The sequence below is a fragment of the Xylocopa sonorina genome, chromosome 12 (assembly GCF_050948175.1).
Source record: "Xylocopa sonorina isolate GNS202 chromosome 12, iyXylSono1_principal, whole genome shotgun sequence".
NCBI lineage: Eukaryota > Metazoa > Arthropoda > Insecta > Hymenoptera > Apidae > Xylocopa > Xylocopa sonorina.
In genome coordinates, this window is record NC_135204.1 from 7,820,706 (window position 1) to 7,839,029 (window position 18,324).

The window sequence follows — 18,324 nt, forward strand, 5'->3', positions numbered from 1 at the left end:
CCATCTTGGCTTTCGCCCGGCCCACGGTGCACCGCGATGCAAATACAAAAACACACGCGCCTAGCTATGGCTGCGGAATATGATCGCGCGGCGTTGCCGGATCTACGCGTTTTAATGGGACCGTTCTCAGGAGCGCGTTAACCAAAAAATTTACCGCCCTTTCGAAGGAATAATTGATCGATGCGCGACCACCGTCTCGATCGATCGCGTCTGCTTAACGAGAACAGAGATTCACGCGACCGTTCGAACGAGCAGGGCTTCCAGCGACGCGGTTCGCCGCCGATAAAAACAACTCCGGGAATTCTGACATCTATCGACTATTTCGTAACTAAATTTTTCATGACAACGCATGCAAATTTAAAGCGGACAGGGAAACAAAAGATAGAAGGTTTTAAGAAAGTTTCCTCGTCGGACATGCAACCCTTTTATCGCCGCGCGATCGTGAAAGACTCGTCGCGCGTCGGGAGAATTCTAAAATTATTTCACGATCTCGCGAAAGAATTTCAACTGACGTAGTAGTTACTGTTAATACCATTTCAGCGAGTTAGCGAGTCGATTTACTTGGTCTCCCGTGCTTGGCGGTACGTATCGTGCGTCACAGCGACGAGAAACGCGAAATGTACCGAGCGACAGGTCGTTCACGTGTATTAAAATGCGCTCGACGGTTTCAACGATCGCCTATTCGAGCACGTGTTCTTACAAATCACGATGAACAGTAAACAAACCATGCATATCGCGTATCATGTGTTCGCACGCGCGTGGTTTACACTTAAACGGGTATATAACTGTACTGGAACGCTTGGCAACGCCGCCGAAGCGCCGCGCTGATCGTTAGTTGATTTAAAGTATCCGCGGTAAAAAGAAAAGAATACAACGGCGAACTCCGCATAGAAATGTCGAATAACGCGGCTCACCACGGATTTAAATGTCCTCGCGAAAATCGAACGATCCTAAACGACCGTTTCGCTAAAATAAATCGCGTCCACCCAGTATTACACGATTGCTTACCTAAATCTATCTAAAAAATAACACCGTTCTAATACGATCGATCCGAGCTTCGCGCCGCTAACAGCGCCGCCTGCAGGCAAATTGACCTAACTAAACAGACATGGGGAGATGATTTGATTTCGTCAATTTTATGTCGCTGATATGGAAATTGAATACTTCTAATCATGCATAATCCACCTGAATATACATACGTGAACTACATTGTTCCTCGTCACGCACAATTCTTTTGTTCAAACATGGCTCATCCTCAATTATTAACGAACACGCGGTATATGTTTTTTGCACACAATGTTCGTATTAATCGTGTAACAATATGTAGTTTTAATTCTTAGAAACAAAGTATACGTTTATACATAATATCCAGGGTAATAATGAACGTCTCGATAGTTTGCTCAATTATTTTCACGCATGCAAATGTGTGCATTCATTTGTCCGAAAAGGATGCATTAGATTCCTAACGTATTGACATTTTTAAAAACATGTGTATACGTTTACTTAGAATATTTAGAACTAGCATCGGGCGATTGATGTATCGATGAGACTTAACGTGCGATTATTCATCGTATAAAAACATTTATGAAGCGATTTCGAATGAAGTTATAAAAATGTATTCAACTATTTAAGAATCAATCGCCAAGTGATTAATTGTAGCGAAGAAAATAGTGTAAACTATAAAAGACCATTCCTGGCGACAAGCAAAGTATATACGTGTTAGTGTAATACGTATGCAGAGCATACAGGTAGTATCTAATTTAATAATAATGTACTGTAGTAAAGAGAGCAGGCAATGGCGGCATATCCGGTGTGGTGTTCCGATGTTTGTAATTACTGGTTTGCCCCCAGGAAGAATGACGCGGACAAGTTAATGGAGTCGTGAACGGCAGTCGTCGATAAATAACTTATTCGTCGGATTTAAATGTTGCACCGTGTTCGCTTGATCAACACGAGCGTCGACGGGTTTGGGTTTGTAAAAATTCGAATTAACGGAGGATCGTTCCCTTGGTGTGTGCATTGGCGTCGACCAGCGTCGAAGTGAATCGAAACGGCCCCTCTCGCTTAACAGAAATTTTGTATGAGAAGAACAAATTCGTTATACGTTTATTACGTGGCGAAATCGAGGGTAAACATGGTAAAAGGTAGGGATCGGATTCCAAAAAATTCATTTACACTTTCACTGAAGATTCCGTTCTGATAGTCAGGTTATGTTTTGATAGGCCATTTCCTTTCTCTCTCCATTTTGAATATTATCTCGTAGACGCTAGTTAGACGAGAGGTTTTGTTTGATTCGTGCACGATTTCTAAGGCGACGAGTTGTCTCGAGTCTCTGCCTCTGCTGTTCGCATTTTTTTCTAACGCTTTCTCGATCTACGGAGAACGATAGATTCAGAAGAGTCAAAGTTTAATGTTTCTATTCGTGCGAGTATCTTACATTTCGTTGCTCGTAAATGTTGTAATTGATTGCGTGAAATTAAGATACACGCGATATTGAGATGTATTTATTACTGTAATAGCATTTTTAATGAATCTGCACAAAAATTGTAGAGACAGGAATGCGCGCGCGCATCCACGGTTTCACTGTGCGTTCGCGCATACACACGTATACAGGTACACATTCATACACAGTTTTATTATTAATGAGAGATATAAAAGTATATCTATGATATAACGTACATGATTAAGACATGGTATGCATAAAAAATATAATCTTACAATTAAACGAATTGGTTGTATGATTAATTTACATGTTTCTTACATTGTTTAATGTAATCGTTTTATGAAAATTGTGAGATTCAGGGATTATGGGGGATTTACTTAAATTATAGGAAGACGAAAACGTACGGAAAAGAAAACCACATTTCGTACAAAGACTGCCGTTTTATCTACGCAATGTGATACAAATTCGCCAATGAAGAAAGAGGTCAAATTAGATGATAGTAAAAATGTCAAAATCATCAATACGGATGAGATACAACTAGTGTCCGAGGCACATAAATCTCCTGTGCGGATAAGTTCCATTTTTTATACACAAGTATGTAACTCATTTTGAATCTTATAAAAATTGAATGCAAAGAATCTATGTAAATCATTTTTCACGAATGACGTACAAAATTGATGTTTATTTTCTTTTTCTTTCGTCGAAAAGGAGTGCATAATATTGTTCTTTTAAAAATGCAGATTACAGATGTTTCAAATTCAGATATTTCTAAAAGCAAAGTTTCCATAATGCCTATTGATCAGAGGTTTTATGAGAACGAGGAAACCGATTCTATACAAAATGACATCCTTACTAATGTTGGTCACTTCAGGACAGATGGTAATATTCTATTAATTGTACTATCTATAATAAATATATTTTAGATGGTATTGCTAATTGAACAAACAATAACATTTTCAGAGACACCAGTAGCAGTACCTATTCATAGCCCATCGACGCCACATAGGATTAATATGCCAAATAATCAAGTAGAAGATTTAGATGAGAGAACTATAAACAATGAGATACATAAAAAGCCAATAATACCTCAAACTTTAAATATGGAACTACAACTTTGCAAAAAACCTGCCAATCGTGGCCGTAGAAAATTAAATAGCAATCAGATAGCCACAAATCGTTCAATGGACACCTCAAATACTAAAAGTACAAATCATAAGCTTACTGATTACTTTCCAGTACGTCGCAGTGTAAGAAAATGTAAAAAAGCTGTATTAGAGGAAAAGCAACGTGATATGGAGAATAAAGTGCGTTATCAAGTAGAGGAAGGTTTGGAGGTAAGAAATATTGATAATGAAATGCAATTGCTATTTTATCGTCAATTGCAGTGCATTATGTTCTCGTTTAAGGTAAGACATTTTGCTGGCAAAGGCCGCGGAGTAATAACGACGCGAGAATTCATGAAAGGAGAATTCGTAGTGGAATATATTGGCGAATTGATTGATCAAGTGACGGCGAAAAAGCGTGAAAAGATATATGCACAAGACCAGAATACTGGATGTTACATGTATTACTTCCAGCATCGTAATCATCAGTATTGGTAGGTACTTATTAAGACACCATTCGTAAAGTTATTTTAAATCATCAATCACTTATAGTATCACCATATTTTTAGCGTCGATGCAACCGCGGAGACTGATAAGTTAGGTAGATTAGTAAATCATTCAAGAAACGGTAACTTAATTGCACGAGTTGTGGAAGTAGGTTCGACGCCACATCTGGTACTTACAGCGAAAGAAAATATACCTATCGGGGTGGAAATAACGTACGACTATGGAGATCGAAGTCGTGAAGCTATACGTCATCATCCATGGCTGGCATTATAGCAATTTTAATTAATTTAATTTAATTACAGTACGATATATTGTATAGAAGAATCAATTCAATTAATCTTGTTCCTCCTATGAAGGAGCAATAAACGCATAGTGAGTTTTTAGTTCAATTTTATGAGATGAGAGTACGCAAAGAACAATACATTCATATATTCTCTATTCTACTACAGTATGACACACGTGTATTTATGTACTTCCCTAACTATGAAACAAGTCGAGAGAAGTTAGACATATTTAGTATTTTGTGAAATAAAATAATATAACTCGGTTGCACATCTAAACTATATCGCGTGATTTTCGTTTCTCAAAGAAATAAAACTTATAAGATATATGTTAAAAATGTGTAATTACGTATGTATTTTTTTTGTATTCTAGTACGCGATTATATTTATATATTTTAGAATATTTTTATGATTTTGGGTTGCAGTTTACAGATATTTATGCACACGATATCTTCATACTTTTAATAACAAATACTTCACCTAGTCTTAGCTTTAGTCTAGTATTTATAGAATTAAGACATACTAGGCCAAAACTTCTCCTAGCTGAAGAATTTGTAATATATATCTCAATGTAATTATAAATATTTTCCTTTCTATTGAATGTTTAAATCACGGATTACTTCGATCTCTATATGACGATATTTATATTGTAAACTAATCCTTGTCTTTCTTGTCAATTTGTCACTGCCATATTCCAAGTAACGACACGAAAATTAACTTCACAGACGAAAGCAGTTTAATTGACAAAAATTAATTATATGAGTGACGGCAGTCTCTTTTCGAAGTTACAAAACTGATTGTAAAAATGCATTCGCGTGGAGAAATTCATATTAATGGTATTGTATCATCATTAATTTTGTGTATATCTTGCATCTGCGTATTTTTATCAATATTTCATCAGTATTTATATTATCGAATACCATTTACTATTAATTTTTAATGACATACAATAAGGTAACAATCCTATTGTTGTAGAATTCCAATCGTCGCGAATATATATTTATGCGATAATTTATTCTTAACTTTATTAAATACGTTGAAGCATTTTATATAATTGTTCTATACAAATGAATCCTCAAAATTTAACTCTTACGTTGATATTAATTCTGTAATTTTATATAAATAGATGTTATTGTTAATCATTATTATCACATTATTAATAGTATTATACAGAATGTAAGTTATGCAAGTACAGTTTATTTTAATGAAAACCGTATCCTGAATATGTAATTTGTTCCGAATCTGTAAATAAACAATTTAGATAGAATGTATTTTTACAAAACACACCATTAATCTTGTTATTATTCAAACAAAAGTTTTCGATTTATGTTACGAAGTGTTCTCACTCGTGTACATGTTCACTTTAAACAAAAAATCCAAAAACCAAGAAATTTTATCGTGATTTATAATTGAAACTTCTTATTCAGTCTTGACTTCGGTTGTCTCATCATCTTCCGAATTCTCGCCACTTCCTATAAATGTTTCTTCTTCTGCTTTTAAAAACGATGACGCTAAGAAAGGGGAAAGTTCTACAGTTCTTGGTAAAGGTATACCAATAATTGGTGACTTGTCTTCCCCGAAAATATCACCTATGTTCTGGTTAATTAAGTTATCTTCGTCTTTTTTAGTCGGCTCGGTAATATTAGATTTCCCAGACAATTCGTGTAACTTCGTTTTCGTTGTATCATTGCAAACTTTATTATTACTCTGTACTATGGAAAAACTGTTAAATGAAGGCATTGGTGGAGGCGTAGGGATTCGAGATTGGTCACTCAAAGCACCGTCATTCATTGCATTTTTATACATCCGTTGAAGCGCTTTTGATTCTCTCTCGGACATAGATTTTTTCGTATCAATTAATGCATCTTTTAATTCGGTCATAAAATTTTCAAACAATATTTTATCTCGTTTGTAATTGTACAATGATATCTCATCAGTTTCCTCGCTCAAAGGCTTCAAGTATTCTTCTTTAATGTATTCTTCGTAAACTTCGTCCATGATTTCTGGTTCTGAATCGGTTATAACGTGATGATTGGAATTTGCATTCGATGTTGGTATATTTATTTCTAAACGATTATCCACGGAACCGTTTATGTGCGTTTTTACGAGAAATAGACTACTAAATTCAACGAAATCTTTTGCATTCTCAATATTTTGTTTGGCTACACTTAACTTTTGTACTGTATTTTCCAGAGAATCTTCGTTCATTAGATTTTCCAATACATCGTTATCTATATCTCGGATAACGGATAATATGTGGCTATAAGCCAATTGCAATTTATTTGAAGCTAAATGCAAATGCATGTATAAGTCCTGCCATTGGGACGAATCTGAGTTTCTAAAGTAATAAAAAAAACATGAACAGGCTGTAATCCTTTTTATCTCCGAATAAGAACATTATAGTTAAATATCCTTACTTGAATTTGCATAACATTGGTTCCAATTTAAAACTATAATAAGCGTCGATGTCTTCTGATAATTCCTTTTTGCAAATTGTTAAAAGTTTGATTAAAAAGCGGATGATATAGGCCAATTTGAATTCAGGAATTTTCTTACATGATTCGTGCCATATATGATTATCATAGGCGATAGCTAGTAAATGTAACATCTCAGACTGAGTGAGGATATAAGTATAATATAAAGTCTATAAAAAACAGATAGCTTACTGTGTAATTTGATAAAAATATATGAATACTAATTGCTGAAATCTTTTTTATACTCTCACCTTTAATTTTTGATAATTTACTTCACCATATATTCGAAATGATGAATCTTCCAATCTTGTTAATAGATCTTCCTTACAATTATCTATTGGTAACAGTCTTAGAAGAATTAAAGAAACGTGATAGTAAGCGAAAGAAATGGATTCTAAACATTTTACTAAATCTTCCATTAAAGGTTGCAAATATTTTAATCTACCTGCTGTAAGATCACTGTTGAATTGAACATGTTAGAAATAGTAGTATATAAAAGATCTACCCTAAATATTAGAACTATATAATAGAAATTTAGAAGCTTACAAAAATTGTTGAGAACTTTTCCCTTTGCTCAATTTTATTTTATATCCATATTTCAAAATTTTCATTCCTTTCTTAGAAAGATCGAACACATCATTTTGCAAAGACACAACTGACTTCAGATTCACATGTGCATTCACTCTCAAATACTCTGTGGAAATACCCCACCATAGTACAGTTAATGCGAATAAATTCGCTGAATTTCTATATTTAGTCTTATAAGATATGTACATAGAGGATGATAGAATTGTACCAAATAACATAAATTTTAGTATTACAGTTCTGTAAAGCAATAATGCTATTACTTTTCCATTAATTTATATTTTATACTTTTTCTGAGAATATGCTAAAAAATTTACCTCCATGGCTTATAATCATACTTATCAAGGAAGCTATTTATCGTGCAACCATGATCATTTAAAAGAATTTTTGCATTTAAAATAGTTTCCACTTGTTTCTTGGACACGTTATCATCCTAATGTGAATAAAACTTTATATTATGAATAATTCATAGAACTGCTAAAACTTATTGAAACGCATAAATATACCTGAAGTATCCCCAAACATATGGCACGCAATTTTCTAAAAATATTTTTTACATTACATATAAAATCCTAAAAACATATAAACATTTATATCAATGATACAAAGCATTCTTCAGTTTCTGTGGAAGAACTCACAGATATTTTGGAAGTTCTTCTTTCAACTTTTGGTGTGAAATTTTCTACTGTTACACTTTCAAAATCTGTATAGCCTAATTTTTGTAAATGTTCATACAAGGACGAACCCTAAAAGCGAAAGTAACAGAAATACATGAAATGTTATAATAATATTAAGTATTAATTGTCAATCGAATATAATAAAAATTTCTCATACTTTTATAACAACATCCTCGTCTTCATCCATAACGTGCATTTTTATTTAAATAAGAACGACAAATTATATTAATTCTTGACAAACAATGTTTTACATTCTTGAAACACACTTGTCACGATAGGTTATTAATACAGTTTACGTCATAAAAACACATTTCACATGTCACTTTGTGTCTTTTTTGCTGTTGCGAATACAATTCGAATAATTTCATTATTTTTATCAAATAAAAACTTTTGACGTTACGTTCTAATACGTTATTCCACTTACATAAAACTGTAAGAGAACTGTACAACCATATCTACTGTGTGCTACTATATCAAACACTGTTCTTTAAATGTATGTACATAACCTTTATGCTGTGCTTTCTAAATGTTTTGAATTAACAGAGTATACCACGTTGTATTAAACATAACCTATGAAACTATTTTGTAACCATAGATAGGTTAACTTTTAAGGTATACTAGAAAGCAAAATTCGTCTAACTTTTATATCGTAGTGATTGTAATTACGTGTCATTATTGAATAATGAAAAACTTGACGGTGACACAACGCGCTAGTCGCGTCTTAAATTTTTTAAACAATCAAAATCAGAATTCGAATGATTCAAAAATATTACATGCTGTCAACACTATCAATGGTGACTTTTACATACTATCGAAATTTAAATTATACAAGATTCCATCCAGTCATGACGAAGACATAAGTTCCTTTAACATTGATAAAACTTTAGAAATTGTTAGCTTGGAATATTGCAGTATCACACAAGAATTATTTGCCGCTTGTCAATCTGGCGATATCATGAGAATAAACATAGAATCTGAATTCGAATGCGAGATAATAACTCAATTGAATATGGATATACAATCTATGAAACTAAGCCCAGATGATGAAATGGTTGTGATAGTTACAGAGAATGATATTGTAATTACTATGGTATATACTTTCCAACTGATATCGGAAGTGGATTTGCATGCATCAGAATTTGGGCAAAAACAGTTTGTAACCGTTGGTTGGGGTAAGAAGGAAACACAATTTCATGGCTCTGAAGGAAAGAAAGCAGCATTGGCCAAATCTACGGAGCTTAATAAAAATGATTTCGATGATGGCTTATGTAGAATAACTTGGCGAGAAGATGGTACATTGTTTGCTGTTAGTTTTTTGCACCAAGAAAGTAAAATTCGACAGTTCAAAGTATTCAATAGAGAAGGCATTTTACAATACACCAGTGAACTCACTAATGGTTTGGAAGCAGTATTATCTTGGAAACCATCTGGCAATTTAATTGCAACCACTCAAAATTTACAAAACAAGCATGTTGTTGCACTGTTTGAAAAGAATGGTTTGAAACACAGAGAATTTTCACTTCCATTTAAACCAAAAGAAGTTAGAGTATGTAGTACATATAGTAACAGTGTCTGTAATGTGCTACAATGAAGTATAGCATAGTTTTTTAAATTGAAAATTTATATTATAGGTGATAGATATGTTTTGGTCACCAGACTCAGAAATTTTGGCCATTTGGTGTCAGATTCAAGAAGATTCTTCTTCAGTTCTGCAACTATGGATAGAAAATAATTATCATTGGTATTTAAAACAATCCATCAAATTCCCCATGGATAATTCATTGATATGTGCAACATGGACTACAGGATCTTATTCCAAGAGGCTGATTCTCTTAACATACAAAGAACTTATTACTTGCGACTATAATTGGACTGTTAACCACAGTAGAGGCACATCTATACATGATAAATCTGTTATTGGAGTCATTGATGGAAATAGACTGTTAATGACTGGTCTTAGAATGGGAATTGTGCCACCTCCCATGGCACATGAAACTTTAGAAACCCCCGAATCCATAAATGCTATTGTTTTTGCACCAAATGTGGAAAACAATGATAACTGGATAGACAGTAACACGTTTTTTTGTGTGTCCAGCAGTAACAGATTACTATTTTACAAACATTTAACAGTAAATACAAATAGTTATAAATTAATTGAACAACTGAATAGAAAAGAGGATAACATTTCATAATTTTTTTTTGGAAATATATAACAATTTTTCTACTCGGTCATTCAATTAAAAGATTTTGTTAAAATATTATTATATTGTACATTGTATTATAATAATTTATTTTAAAAAATTAGGATTCGATTTTGTTGGAGTACAAACATATCGGAACATACGATATTAAGTGGAATGTTTCGCTAGAGCATCAAGATTCTTTCTACAATATGCATCATTTTCTATGGCTTGATGAAGATAATATTTTATTCTCGTTATCGATGAATAATCAAAGTTATCTTTGTGTTTTGACGTTGGACGCTATAAATGATCAAATTCGAGGACAAGTGACAGTAAGGTATATTAATGAAACAAATCCTTTTTTATTACTTAAAAATAGAACAACCTAAAGCTATATTTCAAAAATTTTAATACTTTTTTAGCCATGTACATATTATGGATGGTTTAATTCAACAAATCATTCCTTCTCCTGATTCAAAAGAAGCATACATAGTTGTAGCAAATTCTGTTATAAAATATACAAAAGAAACAGAATTAGAACCAACTGATATCCACTTGCAAGATTCTGCTTGCAAAGTGGAAGTTGTGAGAATCGCTACCAAGCATATGATACTATCCTTACATCACAGGAACTACTTTGCGATAAATGGAGAACAAATTACTAACAATGTCACTAGTTTCTTCATTCATTCAGAATTTTTGCTCCTTACAACCGTGCAACATACTTTGATATGCCTTAAATTAAACGAGGATGACTTCAAACAGTTAGTTGAACAAAATTTCACTGTAAAACCATGGGAGAATCATCTCGATAAGAAATCCTATACTGGTATAATGTCAATTATTACAGTTAAAACTATCATAGGTCGTGTCGCATAAAATGAATTCATTTCTTTACTATATACTTTTAGACTTAAATATCAGAAGAGTAGAAAGAGGATCCCAGTTGATCGCGGCCATTTCAAAAGATTCGAAGACAATTCTACAAATGCCACGCGGGAATCTAGAGTGTATTCAACCCAGACCATTGTCCCTGTACATTGTTGGACTTTACTTGGACAACTGTGATTATTTATCTGCATTCGATTTAATGCGACGGCAACGGATAAACTTGAATTTAATTCATGACCACGATCCTCAGAAATTCACTCATAACATCAGTAAATTTGTAGAGCAAGTTTCGAAACCGAGTTGGTTGAGCTTGTTCTTATCTGAGCTAGTCAATGAAGACGTGGCTACGACAATATATGCGAATTACTATCGAAGGCGTTCATTATCAAAGTCGAATGTTTTAGAAATGGACAAAGTGGAAACAATTTGCCGTCTGATACGAAACGTTATGGAAGATCGGAACAGTGCTAATCGTTTGATTCAGCCAATACTTATAAGTTTAGTGAAAGATAAAAGAAAGCAAGGGATGGAGGCTGCACTAAATAAGATAAAGGAGATACAGCAATTAGAAGATAAATCTAACACCGAAAATGAGGGATGCGTAACATCTGATGAAGCGTTAAAATACTTATTGTATATAGTAGACGTAAATGTCTTGTTTGATATAGCATTAGGAATGTACGACTTCAATTTGGCCATGTTAGTCGCTTCTAAATCACAGAAAGATCCCAAGGAATACATTCCGTTTTTGAACAGCCTGAAGAAACTCGAGGAAAATTATATGAAATATTCCATTGATGTACATTTAAAACGTTACGAATCTGCTCTTCAACATATCGCCAAAGAGTCGAGTAGATTCAACGAGTGCATAAACTTGATACGTAATCACGATTTGTATACAAAAGCTTTGAAATTATTCAAGAAAGACAGCGAACAGTACAAAGAGGTAGCTAGAATTTATGCCGAATTTTTACTGAAGAAGTTGTGTTATCTCGAAGCTGGAATTATGTTCCAAAAGAGCGGTCATTTTAAGGAAGCTATGAATACTTATAAATTGGCTGGCAGCTGGCAAGACGTTATTACATTATCTACTCAAATGGAACTGAGGTTAATATGAATAAAAATAAAATTTTGTTGTCTCGTAGTTGCAACAATATGCACTTAGAAGACAAATTAAATTCTTGACATTTGTTCTACGGTGTCTAAAAGGAGAGTATTGGCACATCATTGTATGTATTTGATTGCATTCATCTACTCCTGAACTAAATTCGAGAAATATTAATTTTTCAATCACCTAGTAAATCTTTCATGTGGGAATGAAATGTAGAACATGATCGAAAAACAGTTGATTAGAAAATAAGTGCATATGTCAATACCTTTCGTAGCTACATTAGACTTGTAAATAATTAATACTGTACAATATTTTAGCGAAATGAAGAAACACATGATTTATAAGGATCTAATAGAACGTTTAAAATCTGATAAAAAGTACGAGGAAGCCGCGCATATTGCGATGAATTATTTAAAAGATACAGAAGAAGCAATAATTTCTCTGTGCAATGGTAAACGATGGAAAGATGCTATAAGAATTGCTCATGATACCAAGAATTTGGATCTTATTGGTTGGTAAATTTATATTTTTAACCCATTAAGAACCAATATTGGTTTTTTTCTGTCTATATTACTTCTTGGTTCTTAATCGATTAAAAATAAGTGCGTTACAACATTATATATTGTTTAAATGCTATTTCTAATGCATTATTAACATTGTTGAGTAAAAGTATGATATTACAGAATCTCGTGTAAGATCGAGCGTATATGAATATGCGGATCATGCAATATCTCAAATAGACAAAAATAAAAAGGATTTTGAGCAATACAAATCGCGGCTCGCAATAGTTAGAGATAATATTTCTCAGAGAAATTTAAAGTGGAACAATGAAATAATTGGCGACAATGAATTAATATGCGATAGGGACATGTCAGATATTCTAAGCGATACAAGCAGCATCACAGGTTCAACTTCAAGTCAAAAATCAAAATTATCTACCTTGTCCGGGTATGAAAATATTTGAGACCTTTTTCAAAAACTGTAGCTATGTTAAAAATTACATCTGAATGTACATGTATTATTTTTAGTAAAAGCTACAGATCGAGCAAAAATCGCAGAAAACAAGAAAGGAAGCTTTTGAGCTTAAAGGAGGGTAGTGCTTTCGAAGATCTGGCATTAATACAAGCTTTATATCAAATTATCAACAATGCATACAAGGAGAGGGGTTTGTGTATTTGTAATAATCGCTCGCATATTAAATATTGCTCAGAAATTATACAGTAATATTTTTGATTTCAGACGATTTACATGTATTAATACAAATGCTTGTATACTTCGACGACGATGAATACGCAGAAAAGATACAGCATTGTATGGAACAGTTTCTTTCGGCGATAGAGAAAAGTAAATCTGAGATTTGGGATAAATTTGCGCCGTCGAGCTTAATAAAAATGGTACATAGTATATTATATCTGAAACTAAACTACTTGTATTTTTTACGATTGAAATCAATTTTAGGAAAATGTAGAAGAGGCGTCGATGGATTTACAAGGATCATTAGCCTGTCAAAAATTAGTTGGTAAGAAAGAGAGTGTTAATTCTATTATGCATGTATATTAATAATCTTTTCATAACTGTGGACAGGAAAATTTTTATTTCAATAATTATTAATCTTTTCAGAACCTTACGTTATACGTCCGCCAGAGGCTAATTCTTTGCCTTGGAAATTGAATATATTTTAACATTTAATTACAGTAAATGTTTTTCCAAAATATAATTGTACATTATACTTTATATAATTTTACTATACCTTTACTTTCAAAGAAATACATTTACTTCCCTTTATTTTCCAACTTTATTTAATAAATCTTTAAATTATCGATCCTTGATAATAATTTTTCTATAAGAATATATATATGAAATAAAATATATTAGAATTATTGAAATATTGATAACGCTCGCATCTTTACGCTTAATTTATACTCGCATTATAAAACAACTCGATATAAACCTAAACACATATAAATATTGTGGCGTAATATTTAAACTCACATAAATGATATATAGTACCCTGAATAAACATTGTTAGAGTTTATTTTTTTTACTGAAATTTTTTTTACATAAATTTTATACAGTATCCACGCTCCAAACGTATAAAACACCCTGGCAAAACGCCAGATATGAACAGCCAACCGAATCATCGGTATATTTGTTGAAAATATTGATATCAAAGTATAAATTATTAATATTTGTCTGGAATACTCGCGTATTTTCATACATTAATATTTAAAACTATTTATATGACTAATATCAAAATAAAAAAAGTGTTTTTTATAATCATGAATAAAAGTTAAAATTTCTTCAATATTCCAGTATAAAAGATAGGGTTTACAATTTATATACCTAAAAATCCTGTTTCAAATTAGATAAAAATTCGACAAAATGTTAGAATGAACGTCTTGAAAATCATCTACAAATCATTTAAGTTTTACTTTATTTTGGGATAATTTATAATTTACGAAATATGTTAATGTTATGTTGCGAACTAAATGAAATATATTACGTTGTACACTAGATATAGTTAAAAGTGATTATAATTATTACTATATCTTAAGATATATTCAGTTTTTCTAATAAAAGTTGTCATAATTTTTTTAAAACGATCACGATCGATATCCTTAAAATTAAGCCTACATTATGTTTCTCAGTCTTTAACATACCTGAGTAGCATTTTGCCGAATTTTTACTAAATTTAAACCGAGATCTTTCGGCAAACGTTGTTCGTTAGTTTTGCCATAATAATCCAAGAATATATATATTCATTCATATCAATTGACTACACTCCTTCGCTTCTCCCTTTTTTTTTCTACACTAGAAAACTTTGTATACAATTATTCTAAATTTCGTAATTACGTCTAAAAGTTGAAAAAAGAGCTTTAATGAATAATTTCTGTGTGAAATATCTGACTTTAATAAAGCAGACATAATTCATATTTAATGCAGTCCATGGAGTCATGTTTACAGGAAATTAATTATTAAAGCTTTTCTTTCTTTTTTTCGATGAACTTTGTATAATAACTACCTTAAAATTCACAATTAAAATGTCCCATTTTTAATAGGACATTTTAGTGTGATTACCGCTTGAAACAAGCATTATACTGTTTCCTTATCCACGCTGGCTATGACGATCATCGTTGGTGATCTGAGCTCGGGACGAGTGCTGATCTTCATGAATTTTGATTGAGCGTATTTCTTCTTTACAGCTTGATATTTGCTTTTATCAGCATTGACTATAATACTCGCTGTTTCCCGCACAATGGGGAACACGTCGTCCTTGGAATAAGTGCTATAATGCGCTAATGTATTTGTCCAGACGTATTTCTGCTCGTCCTCGTCATCGTTACCAATAATTCTGCGTATTTAAATATATGACAATGACAATAAATTACTGTGACCACCATTAAAAATAAAAATATGAAAAGTAAAAGGTGTATAACAAGTGACTTACAGAAACGCTAAATATATTGCTGCAGCTGCAATAAGACTTGGTGGATAATGGCACATCTCATAATATACCAAACTTTGTTCTAGAAAATATTTTGCCATTGTATGATGCACCGAGAGGGCCTTGTGTAAAGAAATAATTTATTAAATAATAAATAGAAATACAGATTCAAGTGTTAATAGGTAGTACGAATCTGTAAATTATACCTTTCCAGCCTTGCTGTATCTTCTAAGAAAGTGTAATGGTAATGGTCTACCAAACGAATAATCTAGCGTTTTCACAATAAGCATCTCCATTTGCAATATCTCTATTTTCGAGTATGCATTATCTGTGATATATACAAAGTCATTTATATCTGGAGAATACATCTCTTCATACTTGCACGCAATGAACATAGCTGTCACACCGACCAGTTGTAATCTCTTCCTATCTATCGAGCGGAAAGCCTATTAAAGAAATTCACAATTTATATATTTTTCAAAATACAACATTGATCATTAATGAATGAAGAGAATATTTAATTGTACAAACATTAAGAGCGTAAACAATCGTTCTATAAATATCCAATACAAACCTGTAAAAATCTGTCAATGATGGCAACAGTCAGATATAACGTTTCTTGCAGCAAATGAAACTGTTGGTGTACCTCTACTAGCCAATCTACAAGTACACTCCTCATTTTTGGTGTAACTTCTTGTCCACTGAGATATCCTTTCGATACAGGGTACATACTTTCTAAGGATCTTAAGTATTCATAAATGTCATTACTATAAATAGAAACTAGACTAGGATTCCCTTTATCTGCCTCATCAATATCTTCCACTGCCAACAGATCTGAGGAAAATGATTCAATTTCCTTCTTAGGAGGCAGTGATACTACATTGTTCTCATGAGGAACTGAGACCTTTATTACAGGCTTCACTATTTGTACAGGTGGCTTTTCTGTTACTTTTACTTGTGGTTTAACAGTCTGTTTCTGGCCTGTAACTTTTTTCTTGTCTTTTTGCAATAGACTAGTTCTATCAATCGGTTCTATGCCTCTCAATGTGTTTACTTTATTTCCAATTTCACCTAAAGCAGCTCTTTTACTTTTCCCAGGTACCTTGGTCACTGAAGACTTCAGATTCTTCACATTTTCTTGATTGCCAATGTTCTGAAAATTTATTCGTTTTCATGACCCAAATAGTCAATGCACATTTTTTATTTATTGAAGCCAAAGCAAAAAATACATAATATTTAAAGAATCTCTACTTCCTTCTAATATTTATATATATGTTACAGTACACATACTATCTTTCAAGGGTGGAAGAAGAAAATAATAACAGAAGAAGAATAAAAGAGAATAAATATTACTCAACAAAAATTGTATAAATAACATTTAATATCTCTCTAAACTTCGTGATAACAGTAATAAATGGAAAATAGTATTACATCTTAATTGATTTAAAAAAACTTTAATTCGAAATGTATTTATAATTTTTTTTTTTTTACAGTCAACAATTAGCACGAGGTATACAGCATTACAAGAAGAAAATAATTAATATTAGAATCCCCTAATTATCGTAATTATAGATAGCACAGAATTTCGCGATGCAAAGATCACATTTTCGTGCAGAATAGGATTTACAAATAATTCATTCTTGGATACTTGTAAAACTAGCATTGCGTTCGAATAATATCGCATCCAAAGGGAGTGTTCTCTATAAAAAAATGTGTGTTAAAGGGGGCAACGCCACTTTAAAGAGTAAAAAAGTACGTTAACGATAAAATTAAATCCCAGCGGCCAGAATTATATTTAATTAAATGGTCGAGCGAATAGCGTTATAATCTAGTATCGGACTTATTAAAATACATAAAGCAGTCAAGATAAATCGCGACGATTATTACTGAAATAACTTTTAAAACGCATGAGGGGCATTTAAAGATGTCAGGAACAGACGGTTACTCTGTTCTATTCAATTCCTCCCATTGACATACCAGGGCTAATCATTCAGCGATTGTTTATTCGAAAATATCTTGAAACTTACCGTAAGTGCAACCCGATTTCTTAACGCCATGATTATTTCTATTAAAGTATTTCATGCAACGCCAAAATTCGTCTTCCAATTAAGCTGCTTCCACCGTTTCCCAAACAACGTTCACCTTGGAATAACGACTGTCGGTTTGAATTTGTTTAGTCGATCGGACGGAAGTTCACCCTCTGCGGATGTTAGTACACAGAAGAAGAAAGACCGCGAAAATCGAGGTATCTGATTGGCTGGTCAAATAGCCACGTATTTCAAGCAGGTAAGCAGCTATACGTCAACTTTTTCTTAAATTAACAAATCCCAGACTCTTTTAATTGCTGTATAAATTAATTTAATAACTTTATGAGAAGCAAATATTTTTTCTTACTAAAATTCATTTTTTTTACAACTATATAACACGGTTTGTTGGACTAATTTTATGTGGATAATGATTTAATCGACATTTATCTCTCGTAACTTTTGATCGAATGCTATTTGGTATTTATTTCGAAATAATATTTATAAAAACTCTGTTTACATTTATCTATTCGAGATACATAACTTTACTACGTTTACCTCTGCATATAATGAAACAGCTGACTGTAGTACCTAGATATT

The 18,324-nt window shown here is 32.4% G+C and overlaps 4 protein-coding genes across 7 annotated transcripts; 2 read left to right on the forward strand and 2 right to left on the reverse strand.

Annotated features, from left to right (window-relative positions):
- The first annotated feature begins 1,661 nt into the window (after nt 1-1,661).
- On the forward strand, nt 1,662-5,669 carry Set8 (SET domain containing 8). 3 transcript variants are annotated; one of them, XM_076905384.1, is made up of 6 exons: nt 1,662-2,144; nt 2,832-3,037; nt 3,184-3,322; nt 3,404-3,777; nt 3,850-4,040; nt 4,116-5,669. In XM_076905384.1, the coding sequence occupies exons 1-6, from the start codon at nt 2,081-2,083 to the stop codon at nt 4,324-4,326; spliced, it is 1,185 nt and encodes a 394-aa protein (XP_076761499.1). In that variant the 5' UTR covers nt 1,662-2,080; the 3' UTR covers nt 4,327-5,669. The 3 variants fall into 3 exon arrangements, with proteins under 3 accessions (XP_076761499.1, XP_076761501.1, XP_076761500.1); XM_076905386.1 differs by having other exon boundaries at nt 5,310-5,662; XM_076905385.1 differs by having other exon boundaries at nt 4,099-4,294.
- Nucleotides 5,670-5,707: 38 nt separating this feature from the next.
- LOC143429675 (uncharacterized) lies at nt 5,708-8,537 on the reverse strand. The gene is made up of 8 exons (XM_076905365.1): nt 8,228-8,537; nt 8,032-8,139; nt 7,900-7,965; nt 7,711-7,826; nt 7,355-7,633; nt 7,060-7,267; nt 6,752-6,978; nt 5,708-6,672 (listed from the first exon to the last, which is right to left on the reverse strand). The coding sequence occupies exons 1-8, from the start codon at nt 8,264-8,266 to the stop codon at nt 5,754-5,756; spliced, it is 1,962 nt and encodes a 653-aa protein (XP_076761480.1). The 5' UTR covers nt 8,267-8,537; the 3' UTR covers nt 5,708-5,753.
- A 126-nt stretch (nt 8,538-8,663) lies between these two features.
- Elp1 (elongator complex protein 1) lies at nt 8,664-14,040 on the forward strand. 2 transcript variants are annotated; one of them, XM_076905364.1, is made up of 12 exons: nt 8,731-8,864; nt 8,983-9,616; nt 9,702-10,199; nt 10,376-10,590; nt 10,676-11,082; nt 11,165-12,251; nt 12,573-12,766; nt 12,939-13,203; nt 13,284-13,420; nt 13,495-13,649; nt 13,714-13,774; nt 13,876-14,040. In XM_076905364.1, the coding sequence occupies exons 2-12, from the start codon at nt 9,026-9,028 to the stop codon at nt 13,935-13,937; spliced, it is 3,672 nt and encodes a 1,223-aa protein (XP_076761479.1). In that variant the 5' UTR covers nt 8,731-8,864; nt 8,983-9,025; the 3' UTR covers nt 13,938-14,040. The 2 variants fall into 2 exon arrangements, with proteins under 2 accessions (XP_076761478.1, XP_076761479.1); XM_076905363.1 differs by having other exon boundaries at nt 8,664-9,616.
- LOC143429680 (G2/mitotic-specific cyclin-B-like) lies at nt 13,408-18,321 on the reverse strand. Its single transcript, XM_076905381.1, has 6 exons — nt 18,283-18,321; nt 17,728-17,855; nt 16,275-16,853; nt 15,907-16,146; nt 15,704-15,822; nt 13,408-15,607 (listed from the first exon to the last, which is right to left on the reverse strand). Exons 2-6 carry the CDS (start codon nt 17,755-17,757, stop codon nt 15,349-15,351), a joined length of 1,227 nt encoding a protein of 408 aa, XP_076761496.1. The 5' UTR covers nt 17,758-17,855; nt 18,283-18,321; the 3' UTR covers nt 13,408-15,348.
- Nucleotides 18,322-18,324: the final 3 nt, after the last annotated feature.

Excerpts from the sequence above, each read along its gene's own strand:
- LOC143429675 (XM_076905365.1), bottom strand. The coding sequence starts at position 8,266 with ATGCACGTTATGGATGAAGACGAGGATGTTGTTATAAAA. Across the intron at positions 8,140-8,227 it reads ACGAGGATGTTGTTATAAAA|GGTTCGTCCTTGTATGAACA; the intron begins GTATGAGAAATT and ends TTTCGCTTTTAG. Across the intron at positions 7,827-7,899 it reads TATGTTTGGGGATACTTCAG|GATGATAACGTGTCCAAGAA; the intron begins GTATATTTATGC and ends TATTCACATTAG.
- Set8 (XM_076905384.1), top strand. The coding sequence starts at position 2,081 with ATGAGAAGAACAAATTCGTTATACGTTTATTACGTGGCGAAATCGAGG. Across the intron at positions 3,038-3,183 it reads GTTCCATTTTTTATACACAA|ATTACAGATGTTTCAAATTC; the intron begins GTATGTAACTCA and ends TTAAAAATGCAG. Across the intron at positions 3,778-3,849 it reads AAGTAGAGGAAGGTTTGGAG|GTAAGACATTTTGCTGGCAA; the intron begins GTAAGAAATATT and ends TTCTCGTTTAAG.
- Elp1 (XM_076905363.1), top strand. The coding sequence starts at position 8,753 with ATGAAAAACTTGACGGTGACACAACGCGCTAGTCGCGTCTTAAATTTT. Across the intron at positions 9,617-9,701 it reads TTAAACCAAAAGAAGTTAGA|GTGATAGATATGTTTTGGTC; the intron begins GTATGTAGTACA and ends TTTATATTATAG. Across the intron at positions 12,252-12,572 it reads TCTACTCAAATGGAACTGAG|CGAAATGAAGAAACACATGA; the intron begins GTTAATATGAAT and ends ACAATATTTTAG.
- LOC143429680 (XM_076905381.1), bottom strand. The coding sequence starts at position 17,757 with ATGGCGTTAAGAAATCGGGTTGCACTTACG. Across the intron at positions 16,147-16,274 it reads TCATTGACAGATTTTTACAG|GCTTTCCGCTCGATAGATAG; the intron begins GTTTGTATTGGA and ends TTTCTTTAATAG. Across the intron at positions 15,608-15,703 it reads GCAATATATTTAGCGTTTCT|AATTATTGGTAACGATGACG; the intron begins GTAAGTCACTTG and ends TTAAATACGCAG.